This window comes from Entelurus aequoreus, linkage group LG12, assembly GCF_033978785.1.
Source record: "Entelurus aequoreus isolate RoL-2023_Sb linkage group LG12, RoL_Eaeq_v1.1, whole genome shotgun sequence".
In the NCBI taxonomy this organism is placed as follows: domain Eukaryota; kingdom Metazoa; phylum Chordata; class Actinopteri; order Syngnathiformes; family Syngnathidae; genus Entelurus; species Entelurus aequoreus.
The window spans coordinates 53,305,981-53,332,289 of NC_084742.1; the positions used below are offsets into that span (position 1 = coordinate 53,305,981).

Here is a 26,309-nt window from a genome sequence, read left to right on the forward strand (position 1 = left end):
GTTGTACTTGTATAGCGCTTTTCTACCTTCAAGGTACTCAAAGCGCTTTGACAGTATTTCCACATTCACCCATTCACACACACATTCACACACTGATGGCGGGAGCTGCCATGAAAGGCGCTAACCAGCAGCCATCAGGAGCAAGGGTGAAGTGTCTTGCTCAAGGACACAACGGATAATATGATGAGCATGTCATGTTATCTTACAGACTAGAGTCAATGGTAAAACAATGCTAGTGGACTTCTTAAACCTATGTCCATTGCTAATGGAAGGGGGGCATCATATAACATCAAGGCAAGGGCATCACATTGAGTAGGGGCCGGCATAGGCACCGATCCCGTGGGTGCTTTGGGGCCCGAGCACCAATATTTTGGTACAGGTACCATAACGTACTTCGGTACTTTTCTAAATAAAGGGCACCACAAAAAATTTCATTATTTGCTTTATTTGAACAAAAAATCTTACGATACATTAAACATATGTTTCTGACTGCAAGTTTGTCCTTAAATAAAATAGTGAACATACAAGACAACTTATCTTTTAGTAGTAAGTAAACAAACAAAGGCTCCTAATTTAGCTGCTGACATATTCAGTAACATATTGTGTCATTTATCATTCTATTGTTTTGTCAACATTATTAAGGACAAGTGGTAGAAAATGGATTATTAATCTACTTGTTTTTTTTACTGTTAATATCTGCTTACTTTCTCTTTTTACATGTTCTATCTACACTTCTGTTAAAATGTAATAATCACTTATTCTTCTGTTGTTTGATACTTTACATTAGTTTTGGATGATACCACACATTTGGGTATCAATCCGATACTAAGTAGTTACAGGATCAAACATTGGTCATATTCAAAGTCCTCAAGTGTCCAGGGACATATTTCCCGAGTTTTAAACATAATATAAATTAAAACAAAAAAAAAAAAGATTTTTTGATGCTAAAAAATGTTGATTTAATTATACTGGTATCGACTAGATCAGGGGTCGGCAACCTTTTTCACTCAAAGAGCCATTTTGACCCGTTTCACAAATTAAAGAAAACAATGGGAGCCGCAAAACTTTTTTGAAATTTTAAATGAAATAACACTGTATATAATTGTTTTTGCTTTGTGCTATATAGAAACAAACTATTATGGGTTACATTTATGAAATCAATGAACGACTGCAGAGAAAATGAAATAACATTTCTGCATGCAATAAAACGTTTTTAACTCAGAAAAAGACGTCGGGTTGAAGGTTAAGTAAAATACTTAAATGTCTATTTAAGTCCTCCTTGTATTAATGAAAAAACAAAACGCCGAACTTAAATGATCCACTGGCAGAGAACAAAAAATGCCTTCCTCTCTCTCTGTGCCGTCATCCTTCTACTGGCGCCGTGCAGTCAGCTGCCAACCTGAATAATAAAATGTCTATTTCACTGAACAATTAAAAATGTTGAATACATGCAAAATTATAGGAAATTAAAATATTTATCATACTTGGTCAATGGGATTTCTGTTCCTGAACAACAGCGCACAGCGTCTCCACATCAGGGCTGTATGACGTCACCTTCATCTTCACACAGGATTGTAAGCTCTCATCTGTGAGGCGTGTGCGATGTTTGTTTTTAATAAAGTTCATGTTGGAGAACACCTGCTCACATACATATGTGGATCCAAAGATTGACAGGACCCCAAGTGCATACTTCTTCATGTTCACATAGAAGTTGGGCATAGTGTTCCAAGTTTCGAACAGAAGTTTGTCTGGTTTGGGGAGGTTTTCAATATCACACCAATTGTGATTCTGAGCAAGAATGGCCTTCTGGCGTGAAATATCTTCAAGGTCCGCTGTCATGCGCTTTAACTTGGACACCCACATGTCTTTGTCGGCCATGTCAGCCAGTTCCATCTCGAGATCAGGTGGACTCACACCTGGAACTGCTGTCATATTTAACAGGGATGGATCGAGGCTGAGGGGAGTGACAGGGAAGGATAATGTGGTTTTTTCCTCTCGGAACTCAGTGAATCGTTTTCCAAACGATGTTTGCATTGCAATGACTGCAGAATGCAAATAGTCTAAATTTACAATGTGAGCTTTTTTCAACTCACTCAAACTGGGGAAGTGTGACAGTGTACCTTTTTGTAAATCTTTGGCAAGCACTGTCAACTTGCGCTCGAATGCCAAAACTTCCTCCAACATGTGCAGGGCTGTGTGTCCTTTCCCCTGAAGAGCTGTGTTTAGCGTGTTCAGGTGCGCTGTTATGTCGACCATGAAGTGTAGCTTTTCCAGCCACTCTGGCTGTTCCAACACAGGATAGGTGAGCCCTCTGCTGCCCAGAAAGGTTTTCACCTCTTCCAGACACGCGGCAAAGCGTTTCAGCACCTCGCCTCTGGACAGCCACCGGACTTTGTTGTGCAACAGAAGATCAGAATAATTCCTTTCTAGCTCGTCCAGTAACGAACAAAACTGACGGTGATTTAAACCTTTCGCTATTATTTTATTGACAATCTGAATGACAACATTCATTACTACGTCTGTACATTCCGGAGGAAATGTTTGAGCACACAGAGCCTCTTGGTGCAGGATGCAGTGAAAAGTCAGCAACTTTCTGTCCAGCGACTTCTGCAGTAAAGCCACAAAGCCCTTGTGCGCTCCCGTCATACTTGGTGCCCCGTCTGTAGCCACTGACACCAGGTGGTCGGTGTTTATTCCTTTGGCTCTTAAACAATTTAAGACAGCCTCACAGACGTCCTCCCCCCGTGTTTGGCCTTTTAGTGGTATCAACTCAATAATTTCTTCCTGTGGCCCAGCAGAATTTACATACCGGCAGAACAGCGCTATTTGTTCAATATCACCTTTGTCTTTAGATTCATCACAGGCAATTGAGTAGGCAACAGCTGAATTGATGTCTTTAATTTGCTGTCTGGTGATGTCTTCTGCCATTTTTATGGTTCTGTCTTTGACAGTCTTTGCAGAGAGAGGCATATCCTTGATTTTCTGCACAATTTCACTCTTGTTTTTAAAGTCCGTGAATAGATGTTCTGAAATCTTAATGAAAGATTATTTTAAATATTCTCCATCTGTAAACGGCTTCCCGTGCCTTACTATTTCCTGAGCTGCAACAAAACTAGCATATGTACTTGTATATGCAGACTTCATCCACTTCTTGAAGTGATTTTTGCTCAAATCAGCCTTCCGTGTCAGTTCAGAAACAGCTTTTTTTCTCTCATCTCCATCCGGATATTTTTGAGCAAATGCTGCGTGTTTATTTTGAAAATGCCTTGCGACATTTGACTTTTTGTTGTCAGCGAGTTTCTCATTGCATATTAAGCACACGGGTAAACCAGTCTCGTCAGCAGTGAAAGCAAATGCATCTGCCCACGTAGCATTGAACGTTCTGTTTTCTTCAGACACTTTTCTTTTCTTTGAATTCTCCATAGTAAGCCTACCTGGGGTCGAAAAGTTGAAGTAACCACACACTGGCAGGTGTCGCACATGGAGGTTGTGACGTGTATCAAGAGCGACAAAAATATGTTAACACATTTTATAAGATCGCCATAATAATCTTAATAGAATTACATTTTGAAAATGAATTAACTAAAATTAAATACATTTTATTTAAATATTCATTAATTATTTTCAACAGCTGTGTTATGGTTTGCAGAGGGAGATGACGGCTCAGACACCAAACCAGAGGGCAGTAATGTTCAATGATTTATTATATATATAGTTTTAAAAAAAAAATAAAAAAATATATATATATATATATATATATATATATATATATATATATATATATATATATATATATATATATATAGTTAAAAAAAATATATATATATATAATAAACAATATTAATAAACTATAGAATGGTGTGTGACAAAATCCAAGAGTGTGTATGGTGTAAGTCAGACGTGTGACGAGACGCACAGCTTGCCAACACAGGAACACGGGCAGACGCTGGAAGCACAAGGAAAAACAATGAAACGCGGACCTAGACACGTAGAGAGAGAGAGAGAGCATAACGCTTGTGTCGGCTTACGGTACAGAAGACTATATCCCGGCGCCGATTGCCGGTGAATGATTGCAGCTGGTGGCTGCTGCAGGAGAAGAAACGCGCGGCGCGTCCCTGGATGTGCGCGGCCGTGGGCGTGTCCCAAGGTTTGACAAGCAGAGCGCAAGGATGAGGGCGCATTCCAATGCGCCATGGCCGTGACAAGCTGAGCCGCACCAAAGTGATCGAAGAGCCGCATGCGGCTCCGGAGCCGCGGGTTGCCGACCCCTGGACTAGATAAACTCCTGTACTGGTATCATTACAGTAGATGTTAGGTGTAGATCCACCAATGGCGTTTGTTTATATTCTAGCGTCCCGGAAGAGTTGGTGCTGCAGGGAATTCTGGGAATTTGTTCTGTAGTGTTTATGTTGTGTTGCGGTGAAAATATTCTCCCAAAATGTGTTTGTCATTGTTGTTTAGTATGGTTTCACCAATTGGCACATGTTTATGACAGTGTTGGCGTTGAGTAAGTATGCCCTTCATTCACATGTGAGTAGTGTGTTTAAAGTTAAGTTGATCGTCTTAATGGTCAGTGATTGGACATTGTGAAATCTTGTCCTGAAATTGTCAATTACAAATAGGCCTACTGAAATGCGATTTTCTTATTTAAACGGGGATAGCAGGTCCATTCTATGTGTCATATTTGATCATTTCGCGATATTGCAATATTTTTGCTGAAAGGATTTAGTAGAGAACATCGACGATAAAGTTCGCAACTTTTGGTCGCTGATAAAAAAGCCTTGCCTGTACAGGAAGTAGCAGACGATATGTGCGTGACGTCACAGGTTGTGGAGCTCCTCACATCCGCACATTGTTTACAAGCATGGCCACCAGCAGCGAGAGCGATTCGGACCGAGAAAGCGACGATTTCCCCATTAATTTGAGCGAGGATGAAAGATTCGTGGATGAGGAAAGTGAGAGTGAAGGACTAGAAGGCAGTGGGAGCCATTCAGATAGGGAAGATGCTGTGAGAGGCGGGTGGGACCTGATATTCAGCTGGGAATGACTAAAACAGAAAATAAACACAAGACATATATATACTCTATTAGCCACAACACAACCAGGCTTATATTTAATATGCCACAAATTAATCCCGCATAACAAACACCTCCCCCCTCCCGTCCATATAACCCGCCAATACAACTCAAACACCTGCACAACACACTCAATCCCACAGCCCAAAGTACCGTTCACCTCCCCAAAGTTCATACAGCACATATATTTCCCCAAAGTCCCTAAAGTTACGTACGTGACATGCACATAGCGGCACGCACGTACGGGCAAGCGTTCAAATGTTTGGAAGCCGCAGCTGCGTACTCACGGTACCGCGTCTGCGTATCCAGCTCAAAGTCCTCCTGGTAAGAGTCTCTGTTGTCCCAGTTCTCCACAGGCCAATGGTAAAGCTTGACTGTCATCTTTCGGGAATGTAAACTATGAAACACCGGCTGTGTTATCCGGCACAACAGTCAGGGGGTGCCTTCTACGGCGGGGGTGCGTTATCCGGAACAACACCTGCCGCAATACACCGCTTCCCACCTACAGATTTCTTCTTTGCTGTCTCCATTGTTCATTGAACCAATTGCAAAAGATTCACCAACACAGATGTCCAGAATACTGTGGAATTTTGCGATGAAAACAGACTACTTAATAGCTGGCCACCATGCTGTCCCAAAATGTCCTCTACAATCCGTGACGTCACGCGCAGGCGTCATCATACCGAGACGTTTTCAACAGGATATTTTGCGCGAATGTTAAAATTGCACTTTAGTAAGCTAACCCGGCCGTATTGGCATGTGTTACAATGTTAAGATTTCATCAGTGATATATAAACTATCAGACTGCGTGGTCGGTAGTAGTGGGTTTCAGTAGGCCTTTAATTCATCCATTATCATGCCTCCGGGGTGAGGTGAAGCATGTATAGCAATAATTCGTCCTAAATGGTTCATACTTGACATAAACGTACTTGAATAGTCTCCATGGAGTCAAGGAGCAGTAATTTTGATGCAGTTAAAGGCCTACTGAAATGAATTTTTTTTATTTAAACGGGGATAGCAGATCTATTCTATGTGTCATACTTGATCATTTCGCGATATTGCCATATTTTTGCTGAAAGGATTTAGTATAGAACAACGACAATAAAGATTGCAACTTTTGGTATCTGATAAAAAAAAGGCTTGCCCCTACCGGAAGTAGCGTGACGTAGTCAGTTGAACATATACGCAAAGTTCCCTATTGTTTACAATGATGGCCGCATGAAGTGAGAGAGATTCGGACCGAGAAAGCGACAATTTCCCCATTAATTTGAGCGAGGATGAAAGATTTGTGGATGAGTAAAGTGCAAGTGAAGGACTAGTGGGGAGTTGAAGCTATTCAGGTAGGGAAGATGCTGTGAGAGCCGGGGGTGACCTGATATTCAGCTGGGAATGACTACAACAGTAAATAAACACAAGACATATATATACTCTATTAGCCACAACACAACCAGGCTTATATTTAACATGCCACAAATTAATCCTGCATAAAAACACCTGCGTGTTTGTTATGCTAGCTCCTAGCTCCTCTGCTAGCTCCTAGCTCCATAGAACACGCCAATACAATTCAAACACCTGATCAACACACACAATCACTCAGCCCAAAAGACCGTTCACCTAACCCAAGGTTCATAAAGCTTATATATTTTTAAAAAGTTACGTACGTGACGCGCACATACGGTCAAGTTATCAAATGTTTAGCAGCCAAGGCTGCATACTCACGGTACCTGATATTCAGCTGGGAATGACTACAACAGTAAATAAACACAAGACATATATATACTCTATTAGCCACAACACAACCAGGCTTATATTTAATATGCCACAAATTAATCCTGCATAATAACACCAGCGTGTTTGTTATGCTAGCTCCTAGCTCCTCTGCTAGCTCCTAGCTCCATAGAACACGCCAATACAATTCAAACACCTGATCAACACACACAATCACTCAGCCCAAAAGACCGTTCACCTAACCCAAGGTTCATAAAGCTTATATATTTTTAAAAAGTTACGTACGTGACGCGCACGTACGGTACGGTACGTGTTATGCTAGCTCCTAGCTCCTATGCTAGCTCCTAGCTCCATAGAACACGCCAATACAATTCAAACACCTGATCAACACACACAATCACTCAGCCCAAAAGACCGTTCACCTAACCCAAGGTTCATAAAGCTTATATATTTAAAAAAAGTTACGTACATACGCAAAAAAAAGTTGCGCACATACGGTCAAGCGATCAAATGTTTAGAAGCCAAAGCTGCATACTCACAGTAGCACGTCTGCGTCTTTGTCATCCAAATCAAAGTAATCCTGGTAAGAGTCTGTGTTGTCCCAGTTCTCTACAGGCGTCTGTGTATCGAAGTCAAAAGTCCTCCTGGTTAGAGTCTCTGTTATCCGAGTTCTTCCATCTTGACTGCATCTTTCGGGAATGTAAACAAAGACGCGCCGGCTGTGTACTGTTGTTGCTGACTACGTTCGAAAAATACGTCCATTTCGCACCGACAACTTTCTTCTTTGCTTGCTCAGCTTCCTTCTCCATAATGCAATGAACATGATTGCAACAGATTCACGAACACAGATGTCCAGAATACTGTGGAATTATGAAATGAAAACAGAGCTTTTTCGTATTGGCTTCAATGTGGAAGGCATACCCGTGTTCCCCGGTCTACGTCACGCGCATACGTCATCCTCAGAGGCGTTTCGAATCGGAAGTTTAGCGCGAAATTTAAAATTGCACTTGATAAGTTAACCCGGCCATATTGGCATGTGTTGCAATGTTAAGATTTCATCATTGATATATAAACTATCAAACTGCGTGGTCGGTAGTAGTGGGTTTCAGTAGGCCTTTAAAACACTGCTGACTGCGTACAGACATTAGCCGCTAGCTAGCTAGCCATGTCTTAAAGCCGACGGGTGGGGGACATTCTAGAGGCGGTGAAGTACCGAACATGATTCATTAGTATCGCGGTAATATACTAATACTGGTATATCGTACAACCCTTATATGTACACACAAATACAAAAATGTATACATATATATAACACAATAAATGCATACTTACTCCTACTAGTGGCAGTAGAAGCAATAGCAATACATTTACTACTGGTAGTGCTAGTACACCAAAAACTCTTTCTGATAATGGCTTTGCTACTGCAGCTGGTAACACTATTAGAAATGCTAATATTATTTCTAAGTCTCTTAACAGCTACACTAACAACTGCTTTTACTTTTAGTATTACCCTACTACTGCTCGTACAATTCTATTACAGCTATTATTTTTTCTGGGATTTGGCTTTCAAGCTGCTAGCTCACATTTGATTTGCTTTTAATTTTTAAGTAACACATTATTACTCAATTACTGTATTAACTGTACTCAAGTGCAGCTTTAGGCCTTTTCCAGGTAAGGATATCACAACAGGTTTGCGCTACTCTAACTCTAAAAAAATCTGGAATACTGACATCTAATACTATTATCGTTTGATATCTATATTTAAAAAAAGGTATAAAATTAATGAAAATTTCCCCGAATTTTCAAACAAATGTTATTATTAACAAATACTGCAAGACTTCATGAAATATTTTACACAAAATGATAGCAACTATATTTTATTACAATGCAACATAGATCATCTGATGGAAGGGATTTTGGTCCACAATACTCCAACCATCATGAATAGAAAGATTGATCATCAATGACATCATCATTATCAATAAATGTCATTGGTAATAACATCATTATTGTGAAGTGTCATTATCGTCATCATCCATAAGCATCATTATCAATAAGATTCATGGTCAATTTGTGTCATTATCAATAAGCGGTGCTAGTATCAATAAGTGTCATAATCACTGTCATTATCAATGATTGTCATTATGTCAAGTTCTATTATCAATATGAATAAGCATCATCAAAAAGGGTCATTATCAATAAGTGACATCGTCAATTGTCTTCACCAACACGATTACCAAAAAGCATTGCCATCATCATTATCAATAAGTCTCAGTATTAAGTGCCATCATCGTCAAGTAGACTCCATTAATAAGCATAATTATCAATAAGTGCCATTGTCAATTAGTGTCTTAATGCAATTACCAATAAGCGTCCACATCATCATTATCAATAAGTCTCTTTATTATTAAGTGCCATCATCGTCAAGTAGACTTCATTAATACGCATAATTATTAATAAGTGCCATGGTCAGTGTCTTTATCAATAACCGGCGCCAGTATTAGGTGTCATTATTAACGCTATTACCAATAAGAGTTGCCATCATCATTATTATCAATAAGCGTCATCAATGTGTGTAGTAATGGTTAATTGGTGTCAACAATACGTGCCATCATTATCAATATGAGGTGACCAAGTGATCTTAAATTCAGCAACTGTTAAGTGCATCAACAGCAGTTTAGCATGAACTCAAATACTCAAACAGTCAGGCAAAGAACCTCCTTCAACACTTTTCAATGGTCACCTGAGACTTTTTAAACAATTGACTGATATACTCAAACTACACCCCTTTACTTTTTTGGGATGTGATGGAATTGTAGACTTGGTTCTTAACATTGCTCCAGTGGCAATTGCAGAGTATTGGTTCTGCATCAAGAGCCTTGAGACTAAGTTCTTTACCAGGAATTCTATTCAGAGTGATGTGCTGTCCTAGCTGTCGCCGTACTGCTGCCTTTTCTTCACAACACCAAGGCCTACCATGGAACTTCTTTTGGGGGAACTGTGAATCGGTCCCTGAAACAGAAATTAGAAAAGGTACGGTTATGCAGCTTAACTGGTAAATATTTTTCCACTCTGAATTTATGCTCATGGAAAATTTGAAGAAACTCAGGGTCAAGACCAACTGAAAAACTACTGAAATATTCTGGCGTTTATGGAGGTTACCTGTTTTCTCAATGTTTTTTAGCAGGCCTGATTTGATGGTCTTGGGGTTGAGGTCTTTTGAGTCAGAATGTCCAGTTCTTCTGAAAGAAAAGAAGAAGCATCAAGTGTAGCTCATCTTACTAGCAAATACACTAATATACCATATCACCAAGTTTATACCATCGGAATCTTGAACAGGCTCAGAAATCCTCAATATTTTTTCTTTAGGGGATGCTTCAAGAGAAGACAAAAAGCAGGAGCTTGTTGGAGCCACTGTGTCAAACCTGTTAAAGAACTGGTTTAGCTCATTGGCCCTCTCTTTGTCTCCGTCCACCCCCTACCCCCCGACGGTTTGAGGCTGGTGATGGTCTGCATACCTCTCCAAACCGCCTGCATGTTGTTGTCCTTCAGCTTCCCTTTCAGCTTCCTCCTGTAGTTCTCTTTGGCCTCCCTGAGTTTGGTCTTCAGCAGCCCCTGAACTCTTTTCACCTCCTCCCTGATACCAGCATTGAATGCCCTCTTCTTCTCATTCAGTAGGGCTTTGATGTCCTTGGTCACCCACGGCTTGTTGTTTGTGTAGCAGGTGACCGTCCTTGATGGGACATTTGAGTCAACACAGAAGTTGATATAGTCTGTGATGCACTCTTTGGGCCTGTCAATGTCATCTCAATGAGGTACCATGAGCACCTGCCTGTCAGTTACCTCAAAACAGCCCTGTAGTGACTCTTGGACCCCCTCTGACCACCTTCTCACTGTTTTTTGGTCACAGGCTGTCTTTTGACCAGAGGCACATAACAGGGGTTGAGGTAAACAAGGTTGTGGTCTGACCGGCCCAGCTCTGGTAGTGGTATGGGGCTATACACATCCTTGATGTTCGCGTACAGCAGGTCGAGGATCTTATTTCCTCTGGTGTGGCAGCTGACATACTGGGTGAAGTTGGGTAGTGATTTGTCCATAGTAACATGGTTAAAATCCCCAGAGATGAGGATGAGAGCTGGCTATCGAGCTGTGGATGACGTCACTCGCAGCTGCGGCGTTAGCATAAGGGGGGGATGTATACTGCCATCATAACATGCGGAATCTCCCTGGGCAAACAATATGGTCTGAGTCCTACAGCTAACATCACTATATTCGGGTCACAGTGGCGCTCTTTTATTGTGATATTACCGGGATGACAATATTTCTTATTAATAAACAAAGCAAACCCCCTCCTTTCCGCTTGCCGTTGGTTCGGTCCTGGTCAGCGTGCACCGTTTGAAACCCGTTTAGAGAGACGTTACTATCTGGAACATAGTCGTGCAGCCACGTCTCAGTAAAACACATTAGGCTACACCAGGGGTGTCAAAGTCAAATGGACGGAGGGCCAAATAAAAAATTTAGCTACAAGCCGAGGGCCGGACTGTTCGAATGTTCATTGAAAATTTTTTAAATGACGCATATAGTCTAGTGAACCTAATTGAACCTACTGAAAACCTAACAAATATATTCCAATATGATCAGATAAATAAAGCAATATTTTCTTATGGCTCTGTCAGTAATCTTTAATTTTCAACAGACACAAAAGACAAATTTCCTTTATATAAAAATCCCCATAACATGAACATTAAATGAAAGAAACCGGTATTCAAGGCACCATCAGTAGCCTATATTTTCTATTTTAGCAAAAGTGGGCTAAATTTACTTCAAAGAAAAAAACAATAATAGCAATTTTCTATCATCCACTCAACTGAAATATTTTTAAAATATAATTAAATTGAAATACAATAAAATAAAGTGCAAAAATCTATAAATCAAAAACAACACTTTGTTTAAGGAGAAGTAACATGCAGTGAAAACAAATATTAAACTTTAACTTTTAAACTTGAATTGAGTAAAAACTCTAAATATGTGATTGCACAGTAATGTTCACATTAAACCCCCCTCCTCCCTCCGTGGGAGGGAGGCGAGTTGGGTGCCCGAAACCCCCCGCTGGTTTCGGCCCGCCCCTTGGCGCGCGTGGCACGGCGGGCTCCGCGACCCGACGGCTGGCCCTCGTGGCTTGACGGCGGGCGCGTCCCGACGGGCCGCGCGTAGGGGTCAAACGCAGAAGTCTCAGGGCCTCGTGGTGAGGGGGTGGCCTGCGGGTTTCGGCCCGCTTGACCCCCCCGCTCCGCTTGGCGCGCGCGGCACATGACGGGTTCCGCCACCGACGCTCGGGCTGCAGCCCGACGGTGGTGCGGGCCCGGCGGTGACGCGCGGTTTGGGGAAACAAAGCAGAAGTCTCAGGGCCTCGGGGCCGGGTTTCGGCCCGCCCCCTTGGCGCGCGTGGCACGGCGGGCTCCGCGACTGACGGCTGGGCTGCAGCCCTTCGGCCGGCAGGCGCGTCCCGGCGGGCCGCTCGCCCCCTTTCGGAACCTTGGACCGGCATCCGCTTGGTGCGTGTAAAAGATCTGCGGTCTGCGGGCCGGTTCTAATAATAAATCAAGATCATCCCAAGGGCCGTAAAAAACCTTCTCGCGGGCCGGATATGGCCCGCGGGCCTTGACTCTGACATATGTGGGCTACACTCAAGATATTCTTTCTCATTACCGGCAAGCACCGACAACTCATCCATTTTATTTGCCAGAGACCGCACGTTACCCATGACAACGGAAGGAAGATATGGTTTATATCTCCTTCTCTCCCTCCTCGCTTCAGCCCTCTTCTGTCTCGAACATCTCCCTTTCCCTCGACAGTCACGAGGACCTCCATAAGTTTTTAGCTCCTCCGGGATCTGGTTAGTTAGCGCCTGGTCCGCTGGCTGGATGCTAACAACTGGTATCGCTAACAACTGTTTCCTGGTGTAAATAAAAGAGCCTCTCCCCTGTTGTTGTCCGTCTGAGCTCCTCAGTATTGTCCCCACCGTCAGTAGGACGAACAAAACACTTCTAAACTGCATGGTTAGAAGTGCACGACTTAATAAAAAGTAAATGTCGAGTAAATGTAAAAGTATAAAAAAGTACAAAGCGAACAAAGACGGAGCGAACTGCAGCAGCGGCCGTCTCGATCGACGCATGCGCACTAATGTAATTTGCATGACTTATCAGGACTTATGACAAAAACGTGACATTTGGGTACATGCCTTTCCAATGGTCTTACAGGCCTGGGAATCAGACTGTTGATCCAGAATTTTAGGAACGTAGTGATCTATTGAGATTTTTGCAACTGTTGTTTTTTTCTGAACTTGATTTTTTTGCTACATTTGAGGACCTTGTCAGGTTTAGGTGACATATGACGACCATGACGTCACAGAGTGTTTAAGATTTCAAGTTTATGTGAAATCTGACGACCATGACGAGTGTTAACAGAGTGTTAAAGATTTTGGGTTCATGTGACATATTAGGGTCCATGGCATCCCATTGTTTAACATTTCAGGTTTATGTGACATATGATGTCCATGACGTCACATAGTGTTACAACATTTCAGGTTTATGTGACGTGAGGCTCATGACATCATAGCGACATAACAAAACCACCAGAGTTGGTTTAGTTCATGTGTTGTCATCTAAAAAAATATCCCAATCCATTGCTACTGTAATCTAAAACCAAGAAGAGTTTAAAAGAAACATGGGTAATTAAAGCTGCAAGCAGCGATGGACGGGACAGAGCATTTAAACATGTACATACAAACAATTACTTACCATGAACCTGAAAGAGATTAAATATGTGCAATACAAACAATACACACTATACTATACAATACATAAAACATGGACAGGTAGGATCATTGGTTTCCCCAGGTGAACCTGGGTACTGACAGGGGACGCGACGTGAACGCTGATCCATTGTCCCCCAGACAAGCAAGACATACAAACATCAAACAAGTGCCATAGCGAGGACTGTGGTGAGGTTTGTTTTTCCGGGAAGCAAAGGAAGGTGACGGGACGTGGCGTGAAGGTAAATACATAATTTAATTTATCTATAAAAAAGGGTGCAAACAAAAGGCGCGCACAAGGCGGAGACAAAAAAAACGAACACTAAGACTCAACTATGGACATGAAACAAAAGTCGCTAACTGTGGCTATGAATAAACAAAAAAAAACTTACTTGGTAAGGCATGAAGCATGAGAAGAGCAGAGGTATTGCATGAAACAGCATGAACAGAGCATGAAAAAATCAACGACGACACCAGAACGACCAACTGAAAAACCAGGCTTAAATAATGACATGATTGAGACAGGTGCATGAGTCCAAAACGTGAGACAGGTGAAACTAATGAGTTGACTTTGGAACAAAACAAGAGGGTGAAGAAACAGGAACCAAGACATACAAACACCAAACAAAACATATAACACAGAAAAATGCATGCACTAAAAACATTTCTACATCAAATTTCTACGTCAAATCTTCTAACACATTACCATCTACAAGCTAAATGTTTTCCCTTTCAGTCCGTCATACAAATTATTGATTTACTAGTGGTTTTCCTGGTCGAGATGAAGATGTTATATTTTGATGTGTTTGTAGATCATTTTGATGATGTTTAGGGACTGTTTGACCCTACTCCGCCTTAGACTCGCCATCAAAAAGTCCCTCTTCATCAGCAAAATGATATGCAAACAACACATCCAAATCAAACATATCCCCTTCATCTTGAGCACGAAAACCACACAGGATGGCTTCGTGGTCACTGAAATAAGTGGACACCACTGCACAATCCACATCATACTGCATTGATTTCACATAAACATGGTCAATTAATGTCCCATTCTCTCTAGTCCAGGGGTCGGCAACCTTTACCACTCAAAGAGCCATTTTGGCAAGTTTCACAAATTAAAGAAAATAATGGGAGCCTCAAAAAAATGTTTTAAATTTAAAATGAAAAACACTGCATATAAAGCTTAAATTGCTTTGTGCTATGTTAACCAGGGGTCTCAGACACACGCACCGGCACGTACTTTAATATGGAAATTTGATAGCGTCATACTTGCCAACCCTCTCATTATTTCCGGGAGACTCCCGAATATCAGGGCGTGATGGCACTGCTTTTGGCGCCCTCTACAGCCTGCCCAAACAGTGTAACTGCTCGACCACACGTAGAATGCAGCTTCAGCTCGCCCACGTAAGTGACAGCAAGGCGTACTAGGTCAGCAGCCACACAGCTTACACTGACGGTAGCCGTACCGTATAAAACAACTTTAACACTGTTACGTTACAAATATGCGCCACACTGTGAACCCACACCAAAAAAGAATGACAAACACATTTCTGGAGAACATCTGCACTGTAACACAACATAAACACAACACAACAAATACCCAGAATCCCATGCAGCACTAACTCTTCCGCTCAACCGACGCACGAAGGGGGGGGGGGGGGGGGGTTGATGTGTGGGGGGGGTTTGGTGGTAGCGGGGATGTATAATCTAGACCGGAAGAGTTAGGGCTGCATGGGATTCTGGGTATTGGTTGTGTTGTGTTTATGTTGAGTTACGGTGGGATGTTCTCCAGAAATGTGTTTTTCATTCTTTTTTGGTGTGGGTTCACAGTGTGGCGCATATTTGTAACGTAACAGTGTTAAAGTTGTTTTATACGGCTACCGTCAGTGTAAACTGTGTGGCTGATGACTAAGTATGCTTTGCTGTCTCTTACGTGTGCAAGTAAAAGCTACATACAACATGTGGCCGGGCTGGCATGCTGTTTGTAAATGCTATAGAGGACAAGTACTGCAGTGCAATTAGGGCACGCCCTTAATTTAGTAATTAGAGTGAAAGTAGGATTATATTTGCCCTGGGAGTTATCTAGGAGAGGCACTGAGATCCATAAATCTCCTGGGAAAATCGAGGGGTCGGCAAGTATGCAGCTGAGCCGCATCAGAGTGGTCAAAGAGCCGCATGCGGCTCCGGAGCCGCGGGTTGCCGACCCCTGCTCTAGTCTCTTGTGTTACATGCTGATAAAATCCATTTTGGCCCATTCATTTACAAATTGATGTATGTTTGAGAAGGTCTTCATTAAAATCTCCCATTATAACAATTGTGTTACTGATTGGATTTACCCAATCAAGTAACATAACAAGATTTGATTTAAAAAGTGAATTTGGATAACATGGCGGACGATAAATTACTGCCATCAAAATGTTCTCTTTGGTAAACAGGCACACCAAACACTCCAGATTTAAATTGGGCACCTGCAGAATCTCAGAGTCCGAATTATCTACAACATATAAACCCACTCCGCCATGTTCTAGATCTGTAATCTCAGATAATTTGACATCATTGCTGCTGTAACACAAGGCTCGAGGACGACTGTGGAAAGTGTATCCCTCTAATTGGATGCAGTCTGTTGAGGATTGTGCACTGAGCCACGTCTCTGTGACAGCAAATGCTGCGTGTAAGACACCAAATGAGCGGCGTGGTAACTTAAATTTTGAATGTTCATTAAATACAAGGAGAAACTGAGTTTCTAATGAAGGCTGTGGCTGTTCAAGAAGAAATAAGGGCATGCTATCCAATGCCTCCTTGACGGTGTCCTTGCAGTGAATGGCCTTTTCCTCAAAATCTCTAATCACAAGGCCGGACATATCCCTAACACGGCTGAGGGCGACATACGCCTGCCCAGCTGCAAAAACCTTGCCTAAACACACGACAGCCTCCTCTACAGTTAGACCTTGCAGTTTGTGAACAGTGCAGGCCCACGTGAGTTTAAGAGGAAACTGACGACGCAAACCACCGCGTTTTGTCGCCGAATCCTCCACGGGATCAATGGCAGTAGAATGCGGGCATTCTACAGCAGCATGGGAACGTTGCTTCCTCCTTTGTGAGCCTATTTTTGGATCGTCAAATTTCACATAGACTGCGAAGGGGAAGTCTTTATCTGCTCCAAATTGAATATAAGGCACCGTTCCACATGCGCCATTGACCAGACCGTCTGCCACGGCAACATTTTTGCAAAGCATTACACGTGCTTTCGGAGCCAAACACAAACTCTTGGCCAAACTCTCGTACGATGTTTTGCCGTGATGCCCGACTATGCACTTTAATTCACCCGACTTCCTACTGTTAATAAAATCTTGGGCCTCGATTGTAGCATAATCTGGACAGGTTGTGAATAACCGCTCCAGATTATGCGCGCTGGTTTGCATATTCTTGGGATAAATATGCAAAGCTGCGCTGCTCTCTTCCCCCGTCTCCCGGGACTTGAGGATATCTACGTCGCTTTTCAATAAGGGGGTTTGCTTTGACCGAACTCTAAGTCTATTTAGCAGTTCAGAAAATACACTATCTTTTTGCCTCACAATTGTTTTTAGTGCTACTTTTGTAAAATTACACCAGATGTCCACACCCACCTGACTGGTGTACAGCAGCCTCCCTTTAACGGGTGGCAACTGATAAAAGTCACCGACAGCTACAACACTAACGTTGCCAAATGGAGAAAAGTCCCCCGTCTGTTTAATGCACATAAGCTAAAAGATGATGATCTACCATACTGATTTTGTCAATGATTAGAATTTGTAGGTGACCAAATTGAGCCCTCAAGGAGTTTATCTTATCTTCACCCAGAGGGATATACGGTAAACTAACCTGCATGCCAATACTGAAGGTGTGGTGAATTGTGGCTGCATGTAAATTGTATGCAGCTATGCCTGTGGGAGCAGTTAAGAGTGTGCAGGTTTCATCTGGTTGGTACAGACGCGACAATAGTCGCCCTGCCTCGTACTGGATAGCCCTAATCAAATGGCTTTTTCCAGTACCTGCCCCATCAGTTACGAACGCATGGAAAGGTTCTGGGTTTTTTCCCATCACCTTTTCTTGGCACCATTTCCTAATCCTATCAAAAATGCTCCTCTACGTCTCATTCAGAGAATGGACCAGAGCTAAACCCTCCCTTCTAGACAAAATGTTGCTGTTTCTCTCAAATTGAGCTACTTGTTTACCACCAACAAACAAATCGGGGACATTGTCCTCCAATTCAACTAGCTGCTCTTCCCTAATTTCCCCCTGTTGCTGTCGCCGCCTCTCCTCTAAACATTCCATGTGTTCGATTTGCTGTTCAGGACAAAGGTCCCCCCACGCATCGTCATCGACATTATCGAACCGGTCCGCCATCTCCTGCGCACGCTCTAATCGAGGACAGTCCACTTCAAAGTTTGCCCTGTTTTTATCGATGACGTCTCGCACTGCCAGCCGACGTCACATTACCTTCCTCATAGAACTGTTTGTAGAACTCAAAGCCTTCCAGCTTGAGGTCTAAATCAGTTCTATGAGGAAGGAACAACTGCAGCAAACTCTGAAAGTGGGCTTCCTCCTTCCTCCTGTTTGTCTAATTAAAACCGCATGTAGCGAACGACGGCAAACTGAGTTTGTGTTCTCCGCAAGATGAACCATAAACCCCCTTGTAGTGCAATTCTATTGTCTGATTTTTCATTCTTGCTGAGAACACGATACTCCGAACAAAATGTGGCTATGCACATATCCTCAAACACGACACTATCGGGCCTGTTCCTATACCCATCTACAATACTTGTCATCCACATGTCTTCTGACCTAAGACCCTCTGAGGAAGCCTTTCGCAACAACACACTGAGGGGTAAACTCATCCGCACAATGTTATTCCCTGTTGGAATAAACACGACCTTCCTGGAACATTCTTTCAAATGCATGCTCATTAGCCTATACACTGCCTCCTGAGCGCAGACCTCTCTGTTGTGTAAATATACACTGCCCAGTTTCTTTAAAGCATCTTTAGCAGAGAGATTTCCTTGTTTATTTGCTTCTTTAAGGGCATTGCTCAATAACAGACCTATTTCTGTCTCTGCTTTTGTGATGTACTTTATTATGTATACGATGACTGCGTAGGCGTCAGTGACAAAGCTAATGTCCATGTTAGCGTTCCAACACTTCAATACATTCCTATTATAATGGTTAACCCAGGTGTCGTTTACCCCTCGCCTATAAACCACCTTATTCTTAGTCTCCAGCCGCCTATAAGCGAGCTCAAAGACTGCCTGGTTGATGCCCACACTGGCAAACAACTCTTCTACGCTACCAAAAGGCTCCTCCCTCTCCATGGCATCCTTTACTCTCGACATAATCAACCGCGCAACCTCCTTTGTCAACTTCTGTCCCTCATCGTCCAGACAGCTGCACTGTGGCCTGTTTTCTGAAATACAACTACCCTCTGTCCTCGTTCCCTTTTTAGCACAAACACATTCTTTGATTTTGCAGATGAACGTGCGTGCAGAGATCGGTTTTGGAAAATTGAAACGGCATTTCGTTTTATTTTTACGACATGACTTTGAATGCCGTTTTGCATGCGTTTGAAACGATGACACAACTTCCAATAGTGTGTCATCGTCTGAGGGTAGCTCACATGTCACATATTTATCAATAAACTCTGCAACTTCTAAATCAGTGTTTTTATAAATTTGGGGAGTTCCCTCAATCCAAAACAGCACATGAACATGGGGGGACCCACGCTGCTGGAACTCAATTCGATAAAAGTAATCTACAATCTTGCCAACTGGTTGAGATGGGGACATGAGTACTTCCTTCAAAAAACAGTGCCACCTGTAGTCAAACATCCTCGCGGCTGTGACCGGGTTGCGACGCAACAGCTTGCACCTATCGGCCCACTCTAACTGTTCTACTGTCTGCTGTCTGCCTTCCTATCTCAGGATGCTGGCGAGCAGTAAGCAGTGGTCAAAAAATGTTTCACCGCCAGTCTCTCAACCCCACATTTGTGCAATCAGTTTCACCAGTGCACCCCTATATGCTTTCGTCACAGGTGCTGTAAATAACATACAATGTCAATGACGCTTTCTAATTCCATAAATTAACTTGCAATACATCAAACATTTTTTCATTACAATTCACAAAAAAAACAATTTAACTTAAATATATGCAGTACTAGAGAAATATAAATAACATAAAAATGGCTACCAAAACCATAATGACCAACACCAAAGTGCATTAGCACAGTAGGCCCAAGCATTCATCAATCACCACCACAATGTCCACCACCAATGTGCAGTAGCGCAGTAGGCCCAAGTATTCATCAAACAACAAATCATATATACAGGACTACAAAAATATGAATAACACAAAAATGGCTACCACATCATGGCTACTGAGGATACAAAAACTAAACAAATGAGAACACAGGCGCGGGAAGACATATAAGCAGTGGTGCAAGAACAACAAATGTAAAAATAAGAGTCCTAAAGAAGTTACTCGTTAGACCAAAGTCCTAAAGTCATACCAAAGACTATAAAAATGGGAGCCATTGCCTCCCTGCTTGGCACTCAGCATCAAGGGTTGGAATTGGGGGTTGAATTACCAAATGATTCCCGAGTGCGGCCACAGCTGCTGCTCACTGCTCCTCTCACCTCCCAGGGGGTGAACTTGGGGATGGGTCAAATGCACAGGATAATTTCACCACACCTAGTGTGTGTGTGTGACTATCTTTGGATCTTTAACTTTTAACTTTAAAGAAGTTGACTGTTTGACAAAAAGTTGACAGTAAGACCTAAGTCCTAAAGAAGTTGACTGTTAAGACCTAAGTCTTTAAAGAAGTTGACTGTTAAGACCAAAGTCCTTAAGAAGTTGACTGTTAAGACCAAAGTCTTTAAAGAAGTTGACTGTTAAGACCAAAGTCCTTAAGAAGTTTACTGTTTAAAAACCAAAGTCCTTAAAAGAAGTTGACTGTTAAGAACAAAGTCCTTAAGAAGTTGACTGTTAGACAAAGTCCTTAAGAAGTTGACTGTTAAGAACAAAGTCCTTAAGAAGTTGACTGTTAAACCAAAGTCCTTAAGAAGTTGACTCTTAGACCAAAGTCCTTAAGAAGTTGACTGTTAGACCAAAGTCCTTAAGAAGTTGACAGTTAGACTTAAGTCCTTAAGAAATTGACAGTAACACTGCCCAGTAAATTCTTTGACTTTTTGTACGGGTCAGGTGAAGAAGGTCAATTGTCACCATGGTGACAGTGAGGGTTTCCAAAAACTTGATAACATAATATCTGAATTTTCCAGACTTCATAAGCCGCACCTGCAAAATTTTAGAAGAAAAAAATATTTTCATTATTAGCTGCACCGGACCACAAGCCACAGATATATACATTGTGAAATTAGTTATTTACACAGAAACACTTTGTACATGTTTATTTACATACCTTAATTGTTTTCAAATGGTGTCTGTAACACGGCAGTAAAACGGCTGATCAAACAAAACAGAAGTCATTGTCATGGACCCACTAGCTGCGCAAGCTAGCTCTCCAATCAGCTAAACAGACTCAATAACTCCACGGTGACGTGAAACTGAATTTTGTGAAACTGAAACAATACTGAAAAAAATGCCATTGTAAATTATTAATACTAACACAGTCACTTGTAAACGTGATAGTATATTAGCTAATGCTAACGACACTAGCGTCAGAGCAGTAAAAAAAGGAAGAAAACACTCCTACAGACGCTTAACAGGACACTTTAGTAAGTAAGAGTTGTTATAGTGTAAAACTTAAAAAACTTTTTTTTTTTTAAACAAAACACTTAGACCTAACAAAGTAGACTCTTAAATCATCAGTATTGGGAATTTCTGTAAAAAAAAAGTAAAAGAAAAAATTAAATTTATTTGTCCTTTAAAGGGAAACTTCGGTTTTTTTCAACCTGGGCCCTGTTTTCATAATTTTTTCTGTATATGTGAGTGCTGGATAAAACATTTTTTGAGGTCGCGCCAGTATTGAGCAGGGCAGGCAGCCTCCAGCCCAGCTAACGCTCGTACACAGGGCAACTGGCTCTCGTCAAAATTCGGCCTATAAACATGCATTTTTTTCACACTGACAGGCTCAGATAGTTACAATGAGTGTCCGACAACATACTAGAAAGGAGAAATTAACGTATGTCTCTACCTTTAGCTGGAGATCGCTGTTTGTTGTGAGCTGTGTCCAAATCTCACCACGCTACAAATCTCGTTCCGAAATCTCGCGATAACTCGCGACAAAACACCGGTGGAAAAACAGTTACCTGACTGAGGTGAAGAGAGACGACCGAAGTGATTTTGTATTGGACTAAGTTACCGAAGACTGTTAGTTTAGTTTTATAGAAAAGGATAAAAGTAAAACAATGGTTCGTGAGTGCGCATTTCCAAACTGTGGCAACAAAATGTTGCGCTACTCTTCGCGCAGCTTTCATAGACTACCTTACTTCAACACGGACACACTGAAGTTATGGCTAGCTGTGCTACAAATGGATGCCGACACTCCTGTTGATGTACTGCGCCGTGCCGACCACAGGGTCTGCAGTGATCACTTTGATCGGGATGACTACTGCCAGTCAAAGAAGAGACCAAATCCGAAGCACCTTTACCTAAAGAAAAGTGCAGTCCCAAGATGGGAGACACCAGCTGCATGCAGAGTGCAGGTAATGTTACGTTATTAGCTAATATGTTGTGTTGATGTGATATCAGTATACACGAATGATAGTAGCAAATATAAGCACTGTATTAGCACCTTTACTAGCAAATAGCATGTGTAAACTTTTTCTTTTTGCCTTAGGAGAATGCCGGTACAGGTTTTCCTTCTCTAAACAAAGCGCACAGTGGGTTGCAAAGCCCATCTATGAACGGACCAAGCAAACCTTCCGTACCAACCTCATGGAGAGAGTCCTGAAGAGAAGGGATGACCACACTGTTGTTTATACAGAGCCTTTGCCCTGTCGCAAACCACGCCGAAGATTACTGCACAACATAGCTCCTGTTCCGAGGCCTGAAAAGGCAGACTTACTTGCACGGCACAGTTCACGGTTCAAACCATACTAAAGCTGACAAAAAATAATGTATAGAACATTATTGGTGTGTGTGGGGGTGTGGTTGTGGGGGTGTTGGTTTGTGGTTTAAAATAAAGAGATAGAAACACAGCTGTGCTATTGTTATTACTTTATTGTAAAAGATTGAATCTTACAGTGATATGTACGTGTACAGAAATATTTACAGTATATTGAAGATGTCCTCTGCCTCGTTGAAGCCAGTGTAAGTGCCGGTGGGAGAGGGGTACTTGCTTCTTATAGCCATAACTATACATCTAGGCAACACTCTCCTATTGCCACGACCTAGACGCTCTCCTCTGAGCGCCCACTCCAGCACCACACGGTAAGCCACTAGTCTGCATTGGCTGGAGAAGAGGAAAGAATCAAGTTTATTTGTGAAAAGTATGATGACTAAATACATACTGTAACAGTTATGAAGACTAAATACATACAGTTCTGAAGACTAAATACATACAGTTCTGAAGACTAAATACATACAGTTCTGAAGACTAAATACATACAGTTATGAAGACTAAATACATACAGTTATGAAGACTAAATACATACTGTAACAGTTATGAAGACTAAATACATACAGTTATGAAGACTAAATACATACTGTAACAGTTATGAAGACTAAATACATACAGTTATGAAGACTAAATACATACTGTAACAGTTATGAAGACTAAATACATACAGTTATGAAGACTAAATACATACAGTTATGAAGACTAAATACATACAGTTATGAAGACTAAATACATACTGTAACAGTTGTAATGACTAAATACATACTGTAACAGTAATTACTCATACCAGAGACCTTTCTCAGTAAATAAATTACACAAAGCTAAATATGTCACGTATACTCACTCAATAGACAGCTGGCCGTTTTCTCCCTGTGGTCTTGGCCGCCTCTTCCAGTTGATTTTGGGAACATGGAAGAAGGTCTCTAGCACTGCCCTGTTGATCAAGGAGGGGAAATCCTCTGATGACGTTACACAGCGTTGTGTACCGTCCACTGGGTAATCCCCAAACACAGCTGGCTGCAAAAGGTCCCATTCCCTGCAACAGAGGCATTCCTCCTCTGTAGGCAAAGGTACACAGCACCCACAGGAACACCACCAGTTTCCAGTGTTTCGCAGCCTTGCAGCAGCTGGTTCCGTGCCCTCTGCCTGTTGCCCAACTCCGTCTCTCCTCGTCCGTTCTTCAATTTCTTGAAGCTCTTCATCTGTGTACTCCGGCTCAAATAGATACGGCCGGCCATCAAAATCAAATGCAATTTCATCCACGTCGTCCACATCAGGCAAAAATTCAGCCATGACAGACAAACAAACAAACTTTTCTATAAAACTAAAATAACAGTCTTCGGTAATCCAACAGAAAATCACTTCAGTCATCTCTCTTCACCTCAGTCAGGTAACTGTTTTTCCACCGGTGTTTTGTCGCGAGTTATCGCGAGATTTCGGAACGAGATTTGTAGCGTGGTGAGATTTGGACACAGCTCACAACAAACAGCGATCTCCAGCTAAAGGTAGAGACATACGTTAATTTCTCCTTTCTAGTATGTTGTCGGACACTCATTGTAACTATCTGAGCCTGTCAGTGTGAAAAAAATGCATGTTTATAGGCCGAATTTTGACGAGAGCCAGTTGCCCTGTGTACGAGCGTTAGCTGGGCTGGAGGCTGCCTGCCCTGCTCAATACTGGCGCGACCTCAAAAAATGTTTTATCCAGCACTCACATATACAGAAAAAATTATGAAAACAGGGCCCAGGTTGAAAAAAACCGAAGTTTCCCTTTAAGGCTGCTAAAGACATGGTTCAGGGTTTAAAAAAAATATTTTTTTACTATTATTAATGAATGTTATTTGCTAATGCACCTACATCATCTGTATTTTTTTTGTATCTTACCATGTTGAACTAATACACACAGTATTCCCTTTTTCAACATTTTTTTCTCTTGTCCCTCGCATGCCTGCATTCTGTTTGCATGACTGATGGCGCATGACACTGACGAGTAATATTTAACGTCCTTACAATTAATAGTGATGTGACCGTCACGTAAAATCTGCTGTTCTTAAATCGATTGTTTTATTTATTCGAGTATTAATCAAATCAATTGATTGCCTCATCATTTTGAAGTATTTAAAGGCCTACTGAAACCCACTACTACCGACCACGCAGTCTGATAGTTTATATATCAATGATGAAATCTTAACATTATAACACATGCCAATACGGCCGGGTTAACTTATAAAGTGACATTTTAAATTTGCCGCTAAACTTCCGGTTCGAAACGCCTCTGAGGATGACGTATGCGCGTGACGTAGCCCGGGGAACACGGGTATGCCTTCCACATTGAAGCCAATACGAAAAAGCTCTGTTTTCATTTCATAATTCCACAGTATTCTGGACATCTGTGTTCGTGAATCTGTTGCAATTATGTTCATTGCATTATGGAGAAAGAAGCTGAGCAAGCAAAGAAGAAAGTTGTCGGTGCGAAACGGACGTATTTTTCGAATGAAGTCAGCAACAACAGTACACAGCCGGCGCGTCTTTGTTTACATTCCCGAAAGATGCAGTCAAGATGGAAGAACTCGGATAACAGAGACTCTAACCAGGAGGACTTTTGACTTCGATACACAGACGCCTGTAGAGAACTGGGACAACACAGACTCTTACCAGGATTACTTTGATTTGGATGACAAAGACGCAGACGTGCTACTGTGAGTATGCAGCTTTGGCTTCTAAACATTTGATCGCTTGACCGTATGTGCGCAACTTTTTTTTTGCGTATGTACGTAACTTTTTTAAAATATAAGCTTTATGAACCTTGGGTTAGGTGAACGGTCTTTTGGGCTGAGTGATTGTGTGTGTTGATCAGGTGTTTGAATTGTATTGGCGTGTTCTATGGAGCTAGGAGCTAGGAGTTAGCATAACAAAGACGTAGGTGTTTTTATGCAGGATTAATTTGTGTCATATTAAATATAAGCCTGGTTGTGTTGTGGCTAATAGAGTAAATATATGTCTTGTGTTTATTTACTGTTTTAGTCATTCCCAGCTGAATACCAGGTACCGTGAGTATGCAGCCTTGGCTGCTAAACATTTGATAGCTTGACCGTATGTGCGTGTCACGTACGTAACTTTTTAAAAATATATAAGCTTTATGAACATTGGGTTAGGTGAACTGTCTTTTGGGCTGAGTGATTGTGTGTGTTGATCAGGTGTTTGAATTGTATTGGCGTGTTCTATGGAGCTAGGAGCTAGCATAACAAACACGTAGGTGTTTTTATGCAGGATTAATTTGTGGCATATTAAATATAAGCCTGGTTGTGTTGTGGCTAATAGAGTATGTATATGTCTTGTGTTTATTTACTGTTGTAGTCATTCCCAGCTGAATATCAGGTCACCCCCGGCTCTCACAGCATCTTCCCTATCTGAATAGCTTCAACTCCCCACTAGTCCTTCACTTGCACTTTACTCATCCACAAATCTTTCATCCTCGCTCAAATTAATGGGGAAATTGTCGCTTTCTCGGTCCGAATCTCTCTCACTTCATGCGGCCATCATTGTAAACAATAGGGAACTTTGCGTATATGTTCAACTGA

General features: G+C 41.9%; 1 protein-coding gene across 1 annotated transcript; it reads right to left on the reverse strand.

Moving 5' to 3' along the window:
• Positions 1–22,534: 22,534 nt before the first annotated feature.
• On the reverse strand, positions 22,535–24,504 carry LOC133662339 (uncharacterized). Its single transcript, XM_062066255.1, has 2 exons — positions 23,574–24,504; positions 22,535–23,062 (listed from the first exon to the last, which is right to left on the reverse strand). The coding sequence occupies exons 1-2, from the start codon at positions 24,098–24,100 to the stop codon at positions 22,879–22,881; spliced, it is 711 nt and encodes a 236-aa protein (XP_061922239.1). The 5' UTR covers positions 24,101–24,504; the 3' UTR covers positions 22,535–22,878.
• Positions 24,505–26,309: the final 1,805 nt, after the last annotated feature.

What these genes read in the sequence shown, in the direction of transcription:
- LOC133662339 (XM_062066255.1), bottom strand. Translation starts at nt 24,100, where the DNA reads ATGACTGAAGTGATTTTCTGTTGGATTACCGAAGACTGTTATTTTAGT. An exon ending in AACGGCCAGCTGTCTATTGA is followed by an intron (nt 23,063 to 23,573) that starts GTGAGTATACGT and finishes CCTCTTCTCCAG; the next exon opens with CCAATGCAGACTAGTGGCTT.